The sequence below is a fragment of the Pungitius pungitius genome, chromosome 14 (genome assembly GCF_949316345.1).
Source record: "Pungitius pungitius chromosome 14, fPunPun2.1, whole genome shotgun sequence".
Classification (NCBI taxonomy): domain Eukaryota; kingdom Metazoa; phylum Chordata; class Actinopteri; order Perciformes; family Gasterosteidae; genus Pungitius; species Pungitius pungitius.
The window spans coordinates 16,292,835-16,313,501 of record NC_084913.1 but is presented as its reverse complement, the minus strand read 5'-3'; the positions used below and the strand labels follow the sequence as shown (position 1 = coordinate 16,313,501).

The window sequence follows — 20,667 nt, the reverse complement described above, 5'->3', positions numbered from 1 at the left end:
ATGTGTTTAAAGCATGCCATTCATTTCAATACAGTGCCAATGAATGACATGCCAGTACATTCAAAGTGCCAATTTTGCTTTTGAATTCACATAGTTTAATAAATCTGAGACTGTTACAGCTGCAGGTTATACATGTTTGATACCACTCCACTGCTGTCTGTGTGTGTGTGTGTGTGTGTGTGTGTGTGTGTGTGTGTGTGTGTGTGTGTGTGTGTGTGTGTGTGTGCGTGTGTGTGTGTGTGTGTGTGTGTGAGTGTGTGTGGTAATATTGCCATGTAGAGGACATCCTGTAACATGAAACAGCTTCAGCATCTGTTTTTGTAAATATGGCAGTGAAGTGTCTGCTGGCCTTTGATCGGACATCCTGAGCATGTTGGAGTGGTCAAAACATGAATGAATCTACCAATTTAAATGTAAGATGTGTGAACAGTAAAATATAAAAATGAACAAATGCTTCATGCGCTCATCACATATATGACTTGGGATTTCTGTTTTCACCTTCACATTCTCTATTAACATAATGGCTAATGGATGGAAGTTTTTTTCACTATCAATTTTAAATGTGTTCATGTGAAAATGTAATTTGCATATATATATGAGCTGTTGTTGCTGCTCTGATATAATAATAATAACACATGTGAGGTCAGTGAACGGGTTGAACCCCTGAAATGAGTGCCAGTGACAGGGAACCTCCAGACTGTGAGCAGATATTCTCCTTCGCTTTAGTAAAACAGCGTGCGGTATAACCACTGGTTGTTACGCAGATTACGTAGATCTTTTGGCGTAGCAGAGGCCCGGGTGTAAAGAAGGGGTCCCACCGCGGAACGAGTAGCAAGAGCGACAGCCGTGGATATCCTAGGAACAATTACAAGTATTTCTTAGCCCACACTGTCAGTTGAAAAGCAAACATCAGGTGAGATTGTCTACAGAGTTATATGACTTGTCTTTGTGACATAACGTTACTCTGTTGCATGTGTTGGCCCTGCTAGATGTTAGCTTGCTAGCTAACGCTCGCTGACATGGTGATGGTGCATGGGGGCTGTAGTCACCGTTCAGACGTTGTGTAGCTAAAAGCTGTATGTATTTAAAGGGGACGCCATGTTTTAGTTTGGCTCGTCACGCAGTCTGGAACATGCGACCACGCTCAGACAGATATGTCTTTGACTACCCGAATAGCCAGATCAATAACAAACAGGCGCAATCCGTCGGATGTACTACTCGCTAGCCATGCTAGGTTATGCTAATGTTACGTTGTTTAAGAGGTTTTCCATTGCAGTCAGCGCTATGTCAATATTTGGTCATGCTGTGCAAGAGGCTAATAGACTCTCTGAGACATTATTTTACTTAAGTCTGTTCTTACTATGGAGTCCCTGCAAACGTAAAGTAACGCACACAAAGTAATGTGTCATATGGTAATGTTAACGTTAGCTCTAACGTTATCAGCTAGTGCAAGCTAGCATTCCCCTGTTCATACTAACGTTATAGCACCGACAATAAGGGTCAATGCCCCCTACAGAGTTCGTCGTTATGTAGTATTAAAGTACTGTCAAGCAAGTATCCGCTCTTTTTTAATTTAATATATTTTACGTTACGTTATGGCAATGTTTATTAAAAGTTAGCTCAATGCTAATAGGGTGAAGTGCTTAGTTGCTAGGCAGCTAACGTTAGCTAATTTGGCCAGTGTTACTCAGCATGGAGTCATTGAAAAGTGAACTAAACGGTCTAGTGTGCAGCATTTGAATTGGCATGTTGGCCGGTGCTTACATATTGAGCCTCCCACTCTTAATGACACTGCCAATGGATATGACGCAGGGAGAATGAGTTGTCCTGGCCAACGTTCTGCATGTGTGCCTGCTTGCTAGAGCTGCCTTTCCCCCGTTTGGCTTCCGTTGTGCTGAACTGAGAGGCCATGGCAGATGCCACGGCAGGTGTCGTGGCAGATGTGATGGCACGTCACTATGAGCTCACTGGTGGAAAGATTCAGCGACTTGAACCACTTTCGCATCAACACTCCTTAGTAAATGTTCTTACAATTTTTAAATTGCGTAGTCATGTTGAAACATTTTTTCATTTCATTTAGTGACTTAGTCTGTCTGCGTTAGACCTGCTGTGTTAGCGGCATTTTCATAATGTATGTCACTCAAGTTCTACTGTCTCAGAGTAAGACTTCTTTGTCACTTGAGAAACACATATTTCACATTTGAGATTTTGCCAATGTGTGAATCGTGATGTGTGATTCTGTTCTGGTGCGATGCACCCCTTTACCAGAACTTTGTTACATTTTTACACTTTGTCCTTGCCATAGACCAGTAACTTATCAGGTTGGATTCATCAACTGTTAGACTAAAGCCAGGTTGCATTTTCAACCATCAGTAAATACGAGCCACTGCATTACTATAAGTTAAGCAGTACTCGCAGCACTTTGCCTAAATGTGTCAAAAGGCTCTTCTCAGTCTAGCGATGTATCCTTCCTACCTTTGCTTGATGTACCAGCCTCTGTACCATACCATTCTCAGTATGCTCTCTGCTTTTGGCCGTGCAGAGCAGAGGTTGCAATCACAGTCCTGACACTTCCCCTTTGTGTGTAGGTGAGAAGTTATTTTCAGTGTACTATCACTATCAACCCGAATGGATGGGAAGAATCTGGTGTGACTTGGATTAGTACATGACTGTTTTCTGTCTTTTATTTCTCAGGTCTGTTTCCAGCTAAATGTGGGGGAGCATCCAGAGTTGAAAGAGAGTGAAATTATCATGAAGCCCAGATTATGTGTTGTCTGCTTATCCATAAAATCCCAGATATTACCTGTAAGTATATTTCTTTAGACATAGATTCTACCAACATTATTATATTCATCAGATAATCTTCCCTTGGTAATCTGTAAACAAGCTGTTGTCACATGCCAGACAAGCCACCCTTAGCTCTAAACAAGCTATTCCTAAGCTCCAAATAAACCAGACTCAAGATGCTCTGACAAGCTGTTGTCATTACATTATTAAAGAAGCTCCAAACTACTTGTTATTTATTTCCAGAAACGCTCTCCTTACATCCTTAATGTTTTCAAAGTTAGTTCTCAAACAAGCTGCTCTTGGGCTCAACATGCCAATATGTTCAAAACAAACTCAGAATAATGTTTTTAAAAATCCAAACAAGCTGTTCTCAACCATTTAAACAGTCAACCAAAGAGCTGTTCTGAAAAGCTATCGAAAGAGTCTAAACAAGCACTTCTGAAGAGTCTATCATCCAGCTCTTCTGAGGAGTATCAACAAGCTGTTTTCTCATTGTAAACCAGCTCTAAATGGCACTAAAGACTAAGCATATTCTAAAATGATCTGAAAAATATGCTGCTGAGTTATGAGGGAAAAAAAGATGTTCTCCGTCGGTAAGCCAGGTTGTGTAAACACATCTTGTGCTCGAAGAAGTTCTCAAAACCAATTCAGATTATGCTAATTGACTATTTGAGTATCTGACTGGGCAAACCACATTTGTTTCACTCTCTTGTCTGTTTTCCAGCAGAGGTTCTCAACCTCAGCAAATAAAAGTCCATCTGATTTGCTTGATAAAAAGAAATTGGGACAATTTTTCCAAATAAATAAATTTTATTTTTCTTCTAACCATTTGGCTGCCCCTCTGCCTGTAGATTTTAGGACATAAAATTGGTCCTCTTATCTCCCCTGCCAGTGAACTTGTGAACCGAAGAGGGTGATGAAATGAGATAAAGTGGAGCAGCTCAGTCCCCCGCCCCCCCACCGCCACCTGTTTGAAGAATGGCAGGCCTGCAGCTTGTCACCCCTGCCACCTCACCCATGGGGCCTTTCTTCGGGCTGCCGTGGCAGCAGGAGGCCATCCACGACAACATCTATACGCCTCGGAAATATCAGGTAAGGGGGGGGGGGGGGTCCTTGTGGATGTGTGAGCTGGCTGCTTGAGGGATTGTGAAGCCACCGCGAGTATCAAAGGCTCTGCATTGCTCTTCTCTTGTGTTGTATTATATTCACTTTCCCGATGAACCTGTGCCTTCCTCCACAGGTAGAACTTCTTGAAGCAGCTATTGAACATAATACTATCGTCTGCTTGAATACTGGCTCAGGGAAGACCTTTATTGCAGTACTTCTAACAAAGGAGCTCTCCCACCAAATCCGGGGACATTACAATGAAAACGCAAAGAGGACCTTTTTCCTGGTGAACACAGGTACCTGCTGTACTTGATGCCTGTACTTGTTAGTTACCTGGCCGCACAAAGCTGTTTGTGTCACTTTGTAAACAGCATTGTTCATACAATGGTGGTTTGAATTCAGCTGCATGAACTTGTTTACATTGAATTGTATCTTTCCAAGTCGTTGACCCTTTCTGTGGTCTGCATTGTCCAGCTGTGTCTGTAGTTCAGCAAGCAGCTGCAGTCAGGACTCATTCTGACCTGCAAGTGGGAGAATACACGGATGTGAAGGAGACCTCATCATGGACTAACCAACGGTGGAGTCAAGAGATAATGGAGAATCAGGTGTGCTCATCATTGCCATTGCATACTATCGGGTTTGTTTTAATAAGATAACACTAGCTACATTACACTACTGCATTAATCGAGGCCTACAGTTGGGCACACATGTAGACTGCTGGTTAATTACTCAGTTAAACCGTCGATAATTGCTGGTAATGAAACCGTGAACAACCCACCTGTGTTTACATCAGCTGCAGCAGAGTGAGGCACGTTCACAGCACAGTAGCTATCAGTTAATGGACAGGGATTCCATTGACTTCCATTATATTGCGTTCAAGCTCTAATCAGCAATTGGGGGATGATGAGTCCCTGAATGTCCTCTACAGTCTGATAACGGCTCCTTATCCACCTTCTCTCGTACAGGTGCTGGTCATGACCTGCCACATCTTCCTTCATGTTTTGAGAAATAAAATCTTACCGTTGTCTAAAATCAACCTAGTGGTGTTTGATGACTGCCACCTGGCCATTACTGACCACCCCTACTGTGACATCATGAAGGTGGGCCTCTGGTGTGTACCTTCTTCCTATTTTCCCAACCAAGAGATCTGTGAATGACCTGCTCTCCCTCTGTGCAGCTGTTTGAGGGCTGCTCGGGCGGTCCCCGTATCCTGGGGCTCACAGCCTCCATCCTGAATGGGAAGTGTGACCCGTCAGAACTGGAGCACAAGATCCAGAACCTGGAGAGAATCCTGAAGAGCAACGCTGAAACTGCCACGGACCTTGTGGTCCTGGACAGGTAAGACTATGGCGTTTTGTCTGATGCGTTTGTTCAAACTGAGAGTAAAGGACCTCCGTAGGCCAGTGGCAGTAACACTGTTGGATGTTTCAGATACGCCTCTCAACCCAGAGAAGTGGTGCTGGACTGTGGCCCCTACACGGATAAGAGCGGCCTCTCTTCCTGTCTGCAGGCGGAGCTGGATGACGCTCTCTACTTCCTGAGTGATTGCAACATCTGTGTTAGCAGAGAGGACCGCGACCCCACGTTCATCTCAAAACAGGTACAAGCTACCATTTGCTTTTTTTTTTGTTTAATTATTTGAGACCTTTTGAAGATTTTCACCTCTTTTCTCTTCAAATTTGAGTGTGTGTACTATGACTTACAAACCTTTTTGTAGTTTTATTTCTGCACAAATGGAACAAGGGATTAATTCATGTGAAGTCATAATAGTTTTGCTGTAGACGCTCTGGTGATACTGTAACACAATGGATATGTCATTTCCAAACTATCATCAATAATTAATAAATGTTTGCTGAAATGATGGTTCTAATCTTGCCCGACATAATGAACGAAATACAGAGGAGACCCAGGAAACTGGACTCAATTTGTTATCAAACGCTCTCTACTCGTCCTTTGTTGATACCAGAATACTTATTACCTTTTTATCTGAATGAAGCGGCGCTTAGCCCAGTGCTTTTTGGGGAACAAGGTGAACCTGGGACTTAACGTCCAGTCTGTTTCCTTTGTAGTCAAACTGTTCCTTCAAAATGTCCCTGGGAGATCCTGCTGTCCAATCCCTGGGCCTCGCATGTCTGTGACGAGGATAATAGCCCACTTGCTGGTTTCTTCGGGTCAATATGCAGTTAAAGTTCATGACTTCACTTTGAGAAGTCCAAGATCCAAATCCAACTGCTATTGACATTGTCTCTGTCCTGTCCAGGTTCTGGGGGACTGCCGGGCCGTGTTGCAGGTCCTGGGTCCCTGGTGTGCCGATAAGGCAGCGGGCATCATGGTGCGGGAGCTCCAGAAGTACATCAAACACGAGCAGGAGGAGCTCAGCCGCAAGTTTCTGCTCTTCACAGACACCATCCTGCGAAAGGTGCACGCCCTCTGCGAGGAACACTTCTCGCCTGCCTCGCTGGACCTCAAGTTCGTCACCCCCAAGGTCCTCCGGCTGCTCGAGATCCTGCACGAGTACAAGCCCTTTGAGCGGCAGCAGTTTGAAAGCGTCGAGTGGTACAACAATCGCAACCAGGACAACTACGTGTCGTGGAGCGACTCGGAGGACGAAGACGAGGATGAGGAGGTGGAGACCAAAGAGAGGCCCGAAGCCAACTTTCCCTCACCCTTCACCAACATCTTGTGTGGCATCATCTTTGTGGAGAGGCGCTACACAGCTGTCGTCCTCAATCGGTGGGTCTGCGTCATCCTCTTTGTAATGTTTGTTCAGGCAGAGGCTGACCTCTGTGTGCAGCGGACCAGAACCGTGACCCTGGTGACTGCAGCTTCATGCTGACTCTGTTTACTCCTCAGTCTGATCAAAGAGGCGGGGAAGCAGGACCCGGATCTGGCTTACATCAGCAGCAACTTCATCACTGGCCACAGCATCGGCAAGAACCAGCCGCGCAACAAGCAGATGGAGGTGGAGTTCAGGAAGCAAGAGGAGGTAAGTACACAGGAATTCCTCATGGGGAAATTCAAGAGGGGGGGCGGTGATCAGTATGTGCCTTAACCAATGAGAGCATTTGGAGGCGGGCTTAAAGATGCGTTCACGCTGAAACAAGGTTAAACTTTCCGCCATTGTTTTTCATCTTCATTGATTGTGGAAGACATGATACTCTGTACCTGTCGTGGAAGTCCTGCTCACGTTTGACCACCAAACGCCGTTGTGTTTTAGTACAAAATTGCATCCAGAGGCGAAGACAGCTCTGTAAATTTCAAACCAAAAAAAAGAATTGGTTTCGCATAATTTTTCTATTTTAAATTTTAATTTAAAGTTATGATTTAAAATAAATGTTTTAACAGCTTCTTTTAAAAGGGAGAACTGTTAAAAAGCACCATACCTTAAGTGTTTGCACAAATAAAAGAGGCAATACACTACTTTTGAGATATTTAGCCCATTTCAATGTGATTAATCGCAGTTCAGAATTGTAATTAATGCAGTCTTGAATGCAATCCAATAGCCTATGTTTGGTCTTAATTCACCAAACAGATCTTAATGTTCCCCTGCTTACTATCCAGTGAAGAGTGAAGTGAAGAAACCCAGGTATTCATTTCATATATATTTGACATATCCAACCTGTTATGAGAGCCAATACACAACTGCACGCGTTGGTGGTAGCAAAGTCTCTGAGAAGCCTCAGGGAGCAAAGGGAGCCATCCAGAGCCCTCTCTCTGTCCTTCCCCTGCTCCATTCACACCCTGACAAGACACCACAAGAAAATATTGCATTTCATAATTAAAACAATGTCATACAAAATGAAATAGTTGGGAAAGCATTCCACACCTGTAATCGAAGCAGTACAAAGACTTTGTTAGACCCCTAACTTCTATTCTAGGTTCTCCGCAAGTTCCGGGCTCATGAAACCAACCTGCTGATCGCCACCAGCATCGTGGAGGAAGGCGTGGATATCCCCAAGTGTAACCTGGTGGTGCGGTTCGACCTGCCCGCAGAGTACAGGTCCTACGTCCAGTCCAAAGGGCGTGCCCGAGCTCCAGTCTCCAACTACATCATGCTGGCAGACAGCGAGAGGACCAGGACCTTTGAAGATGACCTTACCACCTACAAGGCCATAGAGAAGGTGACCTTTGCTCTCTGTCTCTTTGGGTCAGTTAGTGGTTGATTGTCTCAACAATGTACAGAGAAAGGTAAATGCTGTGTAACATGGTGCTGATCTCCTTTGACCTGTGAGCAGATCTTAAGGAACAAGTGCTCCAAGACGGTGGAGGTGAGTGAGTTTGAAGTGGAGCAGGTGCTGGATGATGACGACATCCTGCCGCCCTACGTACTGCACTCTGAGGACGGAGGTCCACGGGTCACCATCAACACAGCCATCGGACACATTAACAGGTAGAAGAATGTTTTTGCCATAACACAATACAGATATACAGATCTATGTAGAGGATGATCATTGTAATTTTATTATTTTTATTAATTATAAGAAACATTACGTATTAATGAAATGGTCATTCTGTGCACTAAATAGAGAACACTATCAAAAGATTTGGCGAGTAAATAGAAGCATACTAATACAAACTGTGTTGACTATACAGTCATTTCCTTTCATAATATTAACCCCGCCCCCAACGTCTTTTTCTTCCTTCAACTCTGTAACACTCCCTTGGGTACCTTGGCTCCATTTTTCTGTGGTGCTCAGATACTGTGCCCGGCTTCCCAGTGACCCGTTCACCCACTTGGCACCTAAATGTAAAACTGCGGAGAGGCAGGACGATCGCTTCCAGTCCACTCTGTACCTGCCCATCAACTCCCCTCTGCGAGTTCCTCTGAAGGTGAGGAAGACTTTAGTAATGCTTACATCTTCACGCAGGCGAGCCCTGACTCATCACGATGTCTGCACTTCTTCTATACAGTGCATGTTACCCACACACTTACTAACATGTCACTGTCTACAGGGTCCCACAATGAACTGTGCCAGGCTGGCAGAGAAAGCTGTCGCACTTCTATGTTGCGAGAAACTTCACAAAATAGGTAGAACCACAACTGAAAGGTCTCCGATGTATGAATGTAAATCTCATTCCCTCTCAGCCACCATAGGACCTACGCGTGACTCTGTCTTCCCGTTGTCCTCCCAGGTGAGCTGGATGATCACCTGATGCCGGTGGGGAAAGAGACCGTGAAGTACGAGGAGGAGCTGGACCTCCACGATGAGGAAGAGACTAACGTACCAGGCCGGCCCGGCTCCACCAAGAGGAGGCAGTGCTACCCTAAAGCCGTAAGAGTCTTGTCCTGTACAGCTGGATCTCTTGAGTGGGCCCTGTTTGTTAGTTGTCAGAAGGAGGAGGTCAAACGCAGAGCGAAGCTTTCTGGACGTTAAGTAGGGAATGTCCTGTAGAAATGAGTAAATGGTCTTTGTCCTCCTCAGATACCCGAGTGCCTGCGGGACAGCTACGCTGTATCAGAGCAGACCTACTACCTGTACGTGATCGGGATGGTCCTCACCACGCCTCTCCCTGATGAACTCAACTTCCGCAGGAGGAAGCTCTACCCACCGGAGGACACCACCAGGTGCTTCGGCATCCTGACCGCCAAACCCATACCTCGGGTACGCCGCAGACCATAACAACACCTTCATGTCTCCGGTGTCCTCCTCTCATGGCTTTCTCTCTCTGTCCAGATCCCACACTTCCCAGTGTACACTCGCTCGGGCGAGGTGACCATCTCCATCGAGCTGCAGAAGTCTGGCTTTGCGCTGGACACCGCGCAGCTCGAACTCATCACACGCCTGCACCAGTACATCTTCTCCCACATCCTGCGCCTGGAGAAGCCCGCGCTGGAGTTCAAGCCCACGCTGGCCGACTCGGCTTACTGCGTTCTGCCTCTGAATGTCGGTGAGTAGAACCCGTCCAGGGGGAGCCGGGAGGACGGCTCGCCGTGCGCAGGTTCTCATCAGTGTCCTCTCTCTCTGCCACTTCTTTGGCTCCTTCAGTTGGGGACTCCCACATTCTAGATATGGACTTCATGTTCATGGAGGACATTGAGAGGTCCGAGGCCCGCACTGGCATTCCTACCACTCAGTACACCAAGCAGAACCCCTTCACCTTCAAGCTGGAGGACTACCAGGATGCGGTCATCATTCCAAGGTGCCGCAGTGGCTTCTGCTGTTAATTCTGCTAATGCAGATGTTTTGAGCAGATGTTTTGAGCAACATGTCAAACTCTCCCTCCCAGGTATCGGAACTTTGACCAGCCTCACCGCTTCTACGTTGCCGATGTGTACACAGACCTGACGCCGCTCAGTAAGTTTCCTTCGCCAGAGTACGAGACGTTTGCCGAGTACTACAAAACCAAGTACAACCTGGACCTGTCCAACCTGAACCAGCCGCTTCTGGACGTAGACCACACCTCCTCCAGGTCAGCAGCACCAAAGCGGTCACTTTGTTTTTTTTAATGATTCAACAGGTAGATTCCCATCGGGTCAGTGCGCCTTTGATCAAAGTGTACCAGAGCACAGAGTGTATTTATATAGCAGGGAATTGGGATACAAGGTGGGCTGGGTCTGAATGCAGACGGATGGGATGGAACCAGACCTCTGTCGCCTGCTGCTCATCTCTGCTGCAGGCTAGTACAGTCTCCAGAAAAAAATGAGCTGCCACTAACGTAACTTAAACACCACTTGATTGCTCTGTATCTGCATTTTGCAATGTGAGTCTGACGAGGTAAAAGGAGGTTTTCAGAATAATATCAGTCTGAGGAAAGCACTTTGTACATGCATGGTGTTCTGACCAGCCTTCCTCTGTGCTCTCAGACTGAACCTGTTAACCCCTCGCCACCTGAACCAGAAGGGCAAAGCACTGCCCCTCAGCAGTGCAGAGAAGAGGAAGGCCAAGTGGGAGAGTCTGCAGAACAAACAGGTACAGGACCCACAGAGGGGAAAACACAACCCCCTCATTCTTTTCAGTGAAAGTAATTCTGTGGGTGGAATAAAGCGCAGTGCAGCAGTTTGATGTCTGGTGATCCTTCCTGGTCCATATTGTCATGTTGTCCTCTGCTCCAGAAGCTGTGTGTGCTAAGTGAACAATGCAATTTAAAGGTGGTGTTCACATCATTCACACACCATAGTCCCAGTTACGGGAGCCATGTTGTTAAGTGTCTTGCTTATAGAAACATGGCCAACTTTACCATCTCCCTCCAATCGCTCAGCCACAGTTGTCACATGTGTATGGTGAGGTTAGCAGGACAGGTGCAAGCGGGACACCCAGTGAACATCTTATTACTAAAGCTCCAACATGATCCATAACTTTGTATTGTTTATTTATTTCCATCTGGACTCGACCCATTACAATTTGGTTGTACAATACATTTCACTTTTCATTACATTTTACAGATCTATTCAATATGTAATGAATGAATCTGCAGAAAAGGGTTTGAGCCGCCCCCCCTGCGACTGCCCCTGTCTAAACTGCTGCTGCTTGTCAGATCCTGGTTCCAGAGCTGTGTGCTATTCACCCCATCCCCGCCTCCCTGTGGAGGAAAGCCGTGTGTCTGCCCAGCATCCTCTACCGCCTCCACTGCCTTCTGACCGCCGAGGAGCTCCGAGCCCAGACCGCCAGCGAAGCCGGAGTCGGAGCCCAGACCCTGCCCCCGGACTTCAGGTGCCTGTTGCACACACTAACGCAGCACATGAGCTCCTGCTGACACTTATTGCATCTGCTGAATCCCGACACTTCAGACTCTCCCATCACATGAGGAACACATGAAGACACCTGCTCACTCTGCAGGAATGAATCAAGAGATTCCACAGCTGGTGTGTATTAGTAAATCCTCACAACAGCTGTATTTCTAATAAAGTTTTACCTCCAGCCTTTTTCTGGTTCACTAGCGGTCACCTTTTTGGAGAGTCTTAAACTCTAGTTGCTTCCCCAGCGTAAAGTCCAATGCCAAATGTTTGAACTGCAGTTGGTCACAAGTATAAATTCTTTTTATCCTATCGTTCCACTGCAGATTATAGCTGCGTGTTTGCTAGCTCACTTCTACGATACAAATTCAAAACATGCTACGTAGTGAATGTTACACTATCTGTCCTGCAAAACACTTAATACTTTTTTGCTATTTATTGGAGATATGTAAGTGTTTCACTACCTTAACTGTTAAAGTAAGAATTACGGCCAATGTTTTCTCTGAGATGCTCTTGTTCAGTTTCCCAGCATCCTAATGTACACATGCTGTGTCTGTGGCAGGTACCCAAACCTGGACTTCGGCTGGAAGAGATCCATTGACAGCAAAGCGTTCATCTCCTTATCCGACTCCGGCAGCGAGGACGACGAGGCTGACTGTCCGTTCCAAGAGACCGAGAGCCCTGACCCAGATCCACTAACCCACCCCAGAAGTTGCAGCTCACCCCAGCCCGAGCAGGGACCCCAAGCGGCCCCCGAGCCCGGAGAAGCCCCGTGCACGAGGAATCTAACCAACGGCACTGCCGTGGTGACAGACTGCGATAACGACGGCCAGCAGGAGGAGCCCCTTCACCAACATGACAATGGCCAACGCTCGCAGCCCGGCTCCCCTGGGCGGCAGAGTGCTGGATGGACACAAAGCACTACCTCAGTTCCCGCTCAGCGCTCTCACAGCTCCATGAAGCCCAGCTCCAGTCCTCCGCCGCTGAGTGATGAATGTACACCAGGGAGGACCTCGCACCACGCATTGAAAGCTACCTCAGTCTGCAGCCCGGCAACAACGGCTCCTGACGCCCCCACAGCACCTTCTCCCGATCCGACCCAGACCGGAGACTCCCCCAAAAGCCTGGGGCCCAACCCCGGCCTCATCCTGCAGGCCCTGACCCTGTCCAACGCCAGCGACGGCTTCAACCTGGAGCGGCTGGAGATGCTCGGAGACTCTTTCCTCAAGCACGCCATCACCACGTACCTGTTCTGCACCTACCCCGACGCTCACGAGGGCCGCCTGAGCTACATGCGCAGCAAGAAGGTGAGGACATTTTTTATTTCTTCTGTGAAGTTGTGGCACGGTAGTGGATTGCAACAATATAAAACACAAACAATTCAAATGTACAAATATTCAGTTACAGCTGCTTCTTCCATCGTACATTGTTTTTCAGGAGCTTTCACCTTCATTTTTGAGTTTCAACTGACATGCGGAACATTGTCTTCCTGCTCAGCTGACCCGCTGTAAACAGACTATAAACCTCCCTTTTATTGGAATTTATTCAAAAGAAAATGGGTCTGATTTAGAACTATTAGTACAGTTTTGACTGGTGTGAATTAGTCATTAGAGCATTTGGGGGTTGAAGCGATGGCCGTCAGCGCTGGTACTTTCCCTGACTAGTTCGAAGTGCTGTGCTTCATGTGTTTGTGTGTGTGTGTGTGTGTGTGTGTGTGTCCAATGCACCAGTCACCTTTGTACAGTCCTTATTCGTGAGTTGTGATGGCCACTGGGCGAGTGGAGAGCATAGTCGTCCTTTTATCAGACAATTGGCCCTTCCAAGTGTTCTTGGGCAGGGCACTTCACCCAGTTTGGTTAAAGGTCTAAAATGATGATCTCCAAATGAACTAAAGTACCGGTGTGACTCCGAGTGGGTGGTCCTTGTGACCTTGAGGGAGACATTTACCACAAATCGCCCCCTTAGCCGTGCATAGGGTGTAAGACTGTTGTGTGAATGTTGGGGCAGGTGGTATCTTGAAGGGTTTCTCATCAGTGAGTGAATGTGCCAAGGATGACATGTAGTGCTGAAGCGCTTTGAGTGTTGGAGATACGAGGAAAGAGTCCAGTCCATTTACAGGTCATGCATCTTTTCATTGGTCAGCCCATCCAGGAAACCGCACATAGCAAACGTTTCATCCTGAAATCTAATCCTCTCCTCCAGGTGAGCAACTGTAACCTGTACCGTTTGGGGAAGAAGAAGGGGCTCCCCAGCAGGATGGTGGTGTCCATCTTTGACCCCCCCGTCAACTGGCTGCCTCCTGGATACGTGGTCAACCAGGACAGGAGCAGCCCAGACAAACTGGACTCAGAGGAGGTCAGTGGACCTTGTGCTTCTTCTCCACTCTGGAACAGAGGGAGGAAATGAGAATTCATGCATTCATCTGTCAGGCTGAACATCATATTTGAGTCGGGTCTATACTCATTTTAAAATATATGTAGGATGATGATAAGGTTCTGTATGTAATGTTAAAGTGGCACAATAAAGGCATCTTAATATGACTAAAAGAACATTTCAGCTGAAGAATTCAGAGAAAGGAGGATGTCTGTTTATCTAAACCCAGTGATCACAAATAGGAATAGATTAGTGAAGAGATATTTCTCTCTCAAGCAATTCGTATGTTTAAATGAATATTTTGAGTGCATTTAAGTGACAATGCTATGTAACAACTGTTTATGGCTTTAGGGATCCGGGAATTTTTCAGTCCAGACTTGAAGAGTCAATCCTTTGTATTCTGCACCGTGTCTGGAATCCTAATGAATGAAAAGGGTCGACTTTTTAATGTACGTTTACATCCATCATCCAGGCTGAAGAGGAGCCTGCGGCGAACGGGCAGCCGGGGAATGACTCCGACGTTGACGACGAGGAAGCCGAGGAGCTGGACGAGGACGGGGAGCTGATGCTGAAGGAAGAGCCAAAAGACGAAGTCAACATGGAGGACGACTTGGAGTACTACAAGGAGCACATCAAGTTCATCGACAACATGCTTCTGGGATCCGGCGCGTTCGGTAAGAAGATCTCGCTGAGCGGCTTCCCTCCCCCTCCCGCCCCGGCATCGAGCTCCTCCCCCGCCACCGAATCCCCCTACGAGTGGAAGGCGCCCAGGAAGCGCCACCAACCGGCGGCGGCCCACTACACCACGGAGCCGGCGCCCAGTGTGGAGGAGTTTGACTACAGCTCATGGGACGCCATGTGTTACCTGGACCCCAGCAAGGCGGGCGAGGAGGACGACTTCGTGGTGGGCTTCTGGAACCCATCTGAGGAGAACTGCGGCGCAGAGCTGGGCAAGCAGTCCATCTCTTACGACCTGCACACGGAGCAGTGCATCGCCGACAAGAGCATCGCTGACTGTGTGGAGGCCCTGCTGGGCTGCTACCTGACCAGCTGTGGAGAGAGAGCCGCCCAGATGTTCCTCTGCTCGCTAGGCCTCAAGGTCAGCACGTACTTTCTGATTCAGCAATGGTACCAACTATTAGAGGGGGGCGAGTTCACGTTTTCTATGACCACTCCAGTGTGACTCGACTTTTTCCAGCTGTCCCACACGCATTGACTTGTGTTTTACATCAGGTTTTACCGTTGGAGAGAGGGACCCCAACTGGAGCGGTGGTGCAGAGCGCTCAGACCTCCACCATGGACCTGGGCTACGGCTGGCTGAAGATCCCGCCTCGCTGCCTGCTGGACCATCCGGACGCAGAGCGAACTCTCAACCACCTCATCTCTGGCTTTGAAAACTTTGAAAGGAAGATCAACTACACCTTTCAGAACAAGGCGTACCTGCTGCAAGCCTTCACCCACGCTTCCTACCATTACAACACCATCACAGGTCAGACTCCACCTCACTGTGCTTAGTAGTAGCATCTGATCATGATAGTGAAAAGGTAAAGGATGTTGAGGCGTATTATTTAGTTTAAACATTATATGGCGGATGAATCCAGAAATTGGAACTGGTTAAATTGGTCCTCCATCACCCTGTCCACCCCGTGATCCATCTTTACAAGCACACACAGATCTTTGTCATGTTTTTGAAGATGAACAAACCTACCCTTTGAAACTGGACTCTTTTATACATTACTGTAGTCCCACATCTTGTGTTGGAAGTCTAGATCTTCACTCTCCACCAGCATCTGTTTGCTGTGACCTGCCCTGTAGAGTTGTTGTGAATGATGATTGTTTGAGGGTTTAAGACATTTGATCCAAGTTACTGTTGAATACAGTTGCCACGTGTACGACCCTTTCTGTTGTTCCTCTTTAGATTGTTACCAGCGGCTGGAGTTCCTTGGCGATGCAATTCTAGACTACCTCATAACAAAGCACCTTTATGAAGACCCGCGGCAGCACTCTCCCGGCGTGCTGACCGACCTGCGCTCAGCACTCGTCAACAACACCATCTTTGCCTCTCTGGCCGTCAAGTACGACTACCACAAGTACTTCAAGGCCATCTCGCCGGAGCTTTTCCACGTCATCGACGACTTTGTGCAGTTCCAGCTGGAGAAGAATGAGATGCAAGGCATGGACTCCGAGGTGAGTCCTGTATCCACAAAACAACAACAACAACAACGCAGCTAGCATTGGTGCTGCAGGAAGAAACCTAATCTTTGCATTCGGCATTTACCCGATACAGATGTGCAATCCAACACTGTCAATTTCTTCTTTTGTGAATTTGTCTCATTTAATTTTGTCATGGACTAAATATTGCACTTTAGCAGAAGTAAGCAGAGATCCTGGGAATCCAGGGCTCTACTTACTGAGTCAATCATGTGGTCGCCAGCGGGTTGTCACAGGCCTCTTTTTCACACCTGTACATCGTGTCGGGCTCTGAATGGCCACGCCCCCAATGACGCAGTTAGTGGGACCACTAGAAGTCTCGCACCTTTGGGTGCATGCCACGATCATGCACATAGAGATGTGTACGCCCTTGTTTTGTCAATGCTATGCACCTTTTGGGTTGTGTCCAAATGTCTGCATGATCGATGCTAAAACAAAGTCAGTGTTAACGTGAGAAGGAGCCTGTGAGTCATCATGCGCAACACAGAGGTGTCTATCATGCTGATTAAAACAAATCTGTGTGTTTGGGCAACCAGCTGCGTCGCTCCGAAGAAGACGAGGAGAAGGAGGAGGACATTGAGGTCCCAAAGGCTATGGGGGACATCTTTGAGTCGCTAGCCGGAGCGATTTACATGGACAGCAGCATGTCTCTGGAGACGGTGTGGCAGGTGTATTATCCAATGATGAGACCCCTCATAGGTGAGCAGGGGCGAAGGCACATTTGTTTTGTGTATGCATTCGTCGGTTTGCCAGTGGTGTTGTTTGGACAGTGTTTGTTGCAAACATAAAGGTGTGAGGATGTAACTGATGACTTATTCCCTCACCACTTCCAGAGAAATTCTCTGCCAACGTGCCCCGCTCTCCTGTGAGGGAGCTGCTGGAGATGGAGCCGGAAACTGCCAAGTTCAGGTAGGCTTCTGCTCTTCCACGTATCACACAGAATAAAGCATGAGTCCGAATGCTGGTTTAAGGTTAGGAACTGAAAGTGAGTGGAATCAAGTGTTTTCATTGTCTGTAAATGATTACAGAACCCACTTGGGTTGAAAGAAAGGAAATGGACCACAACACAGTCAATAATAGTGTAAGTAAGTCTGATGGAAACGAGGTATTAACGGTGTCCCCCGTGTCCCCCGTGTCTAGCCCCGCAGAGAGGACGTATGACGGGAAGGTCCGAGTGACGGTGGAGGTCGTCGGTAAAGGCAAGTTCAAAGGAGTCGGCCGCAGCTACCGGATCGCCAAGTCGGCGGCAGCACGAAGAGCTCTGCGCAGCCTCAAAGCCAATCAACCTCAGGTCCAAACCAACTGAGCCCTCAGCATCAGCACCGAAGCTCCCGACGCTATGGGAAAGGAGAAGAAAAGGCTGCAGCAGCTCTGTGACGCAGCGCCAGTCCTTCATCCTGGAACACCATGGAGACGCACACAAGCAGCAGATTTCACCACGGATCTTTTATTTCATTGTTTTTTTTAGTTTTTTTTTTTTTATTTTGTCTTGTTTTTCTGCGCAAACACAATCTTTGCTTTCCCTCTCCGCGTTGTGTAATCACACGAGCGCTTTATCAACGTTCTGCAACGTGTTTGAAAGAAGGTCAGGTTGCAATGTCTACTCCTCACCCTTTCATTTGTTCAATTCTATGTCAGTACGATTCGGCTTCTGCTCAGTGTGTAGTGTCCGACTGTACGTAGTTCAATCAAAGTAGGAAGAAGGAAACAACGGGAGAGAAACGCTGACCTCCTGAGCCTGTGCACTAGTGGCTAACGGCGAACAGACACCACTGGAGGGGCCCTTCTGTCAGGAAACGGTATTCTTAATCATTTTTGCACTTATTCCTTTAGGGTCTGTTACTCTGACAACTGTGTGGCCATGTTGACAACGAAATCCTATACGTAGCAAAGTCTATAAATATATATATATATGGAAAACAAAAGAGACGTGAGGAATATTCTCCTTCACATCCTGCTAATCGGAAGTCCAACATTCCCAGTGACTGTAATTGAAAGTAGTTTATGTATGAACCACGACAATTGGATTGCTCCCTTAGACGTGACCCGGATGTGGAGTGAGCCTGGGGTCAGCGGCATTACCCTGAGGATCCGGTTTGGTCTCGGCGGAATGGAGGGACTCGTTCTCGTGCACTAAACGTCTCGCTGGGCCGATCGTCTGCTTCCGATCTGAGAAGAGGACGCATTCCACGTGCTCCAGACTTTTCTACGTTGGACACTCGTGTTGAGGCTCAGATTGTTTCCCAAATACTGTCTTCTTTTCGTGAAAAAGGCCAATTAGTTTCTACACACATGCCGTGTGTCCCAAAGCTGTAACCCATGTGACACTACGAGCCTGCAGATGAGGACAGCAGCCTCTTTAGTGCTTTTCCCTTCATCAATGAGCCCCTTTTCACTTGAATACCTCAGTTAATTGCATGCATTTCCTCGTCTTTATATATATTCTTTTTGTTTGGTGCTATGTTTTTGTATTAAGCTTGAATCTCATCTTTTTTTTTGCACTGTAACTATAATACCTCTTTATTTGACCTTTTGGTTTTGATTTTGATTTGGTTGACCGTTGGTCTGCAGCCTCGTGTCCTCCTATCCGACTCAAGGTCGACACGGGGGGGTTGCTGAGAAATCCTTCTTCTTCTTTCCTCGTTCACTAGCTGTTCATTCCATCAGTTGAGAATCTGTTTGTGAATTCAGGGTTAAAAGCAACAGAGGATTGACTGATGCGAGGGGCAGAGGACGTTGTACTTGTTGCTCTAAAGTCCACGCAGGGCATTGATAGTGTCCTCGTGAGGCGGGGTCCAAAGAGACCTTTCACCTGTGTGGTTTCTCCTCCACAGTCCGATCATCCCACCAGCAGGTGCTTCTACCTCAAAACAGGAGACTGATGTCCCCCCCCCCCCCCCCGCACACAGAATACAACACACAGCAGTCTGTCTCATGTCCTTAAAGCAAACAAGCTTGATGGGTTAAGGCATGTATGAGGAAGGGCCAGATAAAGTATTCCCTATGCTTCTGTTCCTGCAGCATGTGGCCCCCGCCATCATTTCTCTTACCTACAATGGCCCCAAGAGGCTGCTGCAGAGGACCGTGTGAGTACAGTCACACCCCTGCAGCACCTCAGTCTGTGGCTCACACACACACACACCCACATACACACACTGGCTCAATACAATAATTATGGCTTGTATTACATTTGGTCTGCAAAGGGGGGAGGGGGGGTACTAATGTGGAATCCTCATTCGGTGCCCCACCCGCTCTATTTCTGTCTGTGACTGATGGAAACAAGGATCATATTGGAGTGTGTTATTGTTGTTAAAGGGGGGGGTGCGGTGCTGGAGATGAGTCTTAGTGTGTTCTCGTACGGGCTGTTTAATTCACTCTTTTGGTACATGTAGCACAATGGATCATTGCACTTGGGCGCCAGACTTGACCTCATGTCCCCCGTGTGAAGAGGGGCAGAGAACAGAAGTGCACATATGATGGCGGGGTGTGAGGACGAGTCCCCCGAGAGCCCCAAACCTGCCAGTTGGTTATCATCAGAGAATACACTGTAGCAGAGTTGGGGGGGGGGCGGGGGTGTGACAAAATCCATTGATGACTTGAGCGGTGAAGTCAGGACGTGACTCTCTGTCCTTCTGCAGTGCCGTGTTACCCCCCCCCCCTCCACCTTGAGGCCAACCGCCCCACCTTTCCGGTGAGCTTCTGGGGGCATCGTGACGAGTGACAGCAGAGCCCCCCACTCCTCATGCACTAAGAAAATCCATTTTAACCTGAGAAGTAGCTGCAGCTGTGTATTGCAGTAAAGCCAAGGCCAAGTACTACATGGAGCCAATAGAAGAGGAATACTCCAACAAAGTACCTCCAATTTGTCCTTATTGTAATATTTGGGTCTCCTCAGGGTGGGGCAGTGGGGGCGCTTTAGGTTTAATAAGTCACATGATTTTTAATATTAGTTCCTCATTAGAATTTGACTCAACGTCCACTGCCGATGCCAATCTCATTTATTGGATCTGGATGTGATGTCGTGTCAGGTGCATTTGTCTGGGCATTCAATCAATAGAAATGCCCCCAAACAACAAGACAATGACCCCCCCCCCCTTTCCAGCAGTTGTTGGGATTTTTCCTTGAAAGTCGGGCTGATTTAATGTGAACCAAGAACTGAAGGTGTTGTGTGGAGATGTCATGAAGCCATCATAGGGAGACCCGTGCTGGTGGGATGAGGGGGGGGCGGACCAGCAACAGACCACCAGCACAGTGGGTGGAGCGATAGACTGGGGGGGGGAGATTCTGGGCCGTCACAGCCTGCAGCAAATGGCTAAGAGACATTGGAATAGACTCCCTCATACTGTACACCGTGCTGCACCTTATGGATCATAAATACCTTTAACCATGTTTGTTTGGATTTCTTTTTCTTTTTTATAATTGTAGCCCAGTATATCAACAATAAAAGTAATGGTATGCTCATTCACCTTTGGATCTGTGGGGTTTATTCAGTGTTTTGCTGATATTCATTCACA

The 20,667-nt window shown here is 47.5% G+C and overlaps 1 protein-coding gene across 2 annotated transcripts; it reads left to right on the top strand.

The window, feature by feature from the left end:
• The first annotated feature begins 783 nt into the window (after positions 1-783).
• On the top strand, positions 784-20,618 carry dicer1 (dicer 1, ribonuclease type III). 2 transcript variants are annotated; one of them, XM_037486596.2, is made up of 30 exons: positions 784-913; positions 2,543-2,588; positions 2,695-2,805; positions 3,680-3,879; positions 4,028-4,190; positions 4,369-4,499; positions 4,860-4,994; positions 5,072-5,232; positions 5,326-5,494; positions 6,155-6,627; positions 6,748-6,880; positions 7,773-8,015; positions 8,130-8,284; positions 8,592-8,724; positions 8,848-8,923; positions 9,028-9,167; positions 9,318-9,497; positions 9,570-9,783; positions 9,882-10,035; positions 10,123-10,305; positions 10,700-10,805; positions 11,371-11,546; positions 12,132-12,876; positions 13,772-13,924; positions 14,415-15,041; positions 15,176-15,431; positions 15,861-16,129; positions 16,690-16,852; positions 16,987-17,062; positions 17,294-20,618. In XM_037486596.2, exons 4-30 carry the CDS (start codon positions 3,766-3,768, stop codon positions 17,457-17,459), a joined length of 5,694 nt encoding a protein of 1,897 aa, XP_037342493.2. In that variant the 5' UTR covers positions 784-913; positions 2,543-2,588; positions 2,695-2,805; positions 3,680-3,765; the 3' UTR covers positions 17,460-20,618. The 2 variants fall into 2 exon arrangements, with proteins under 2 accessions (XP_037342493.2, XP_037342492.2); XM_037486595.2 differs by lacking the exon at positions 2,543-2,588.
• Positions 20,619-20,667: the final 49 nt, after the last annotated feature.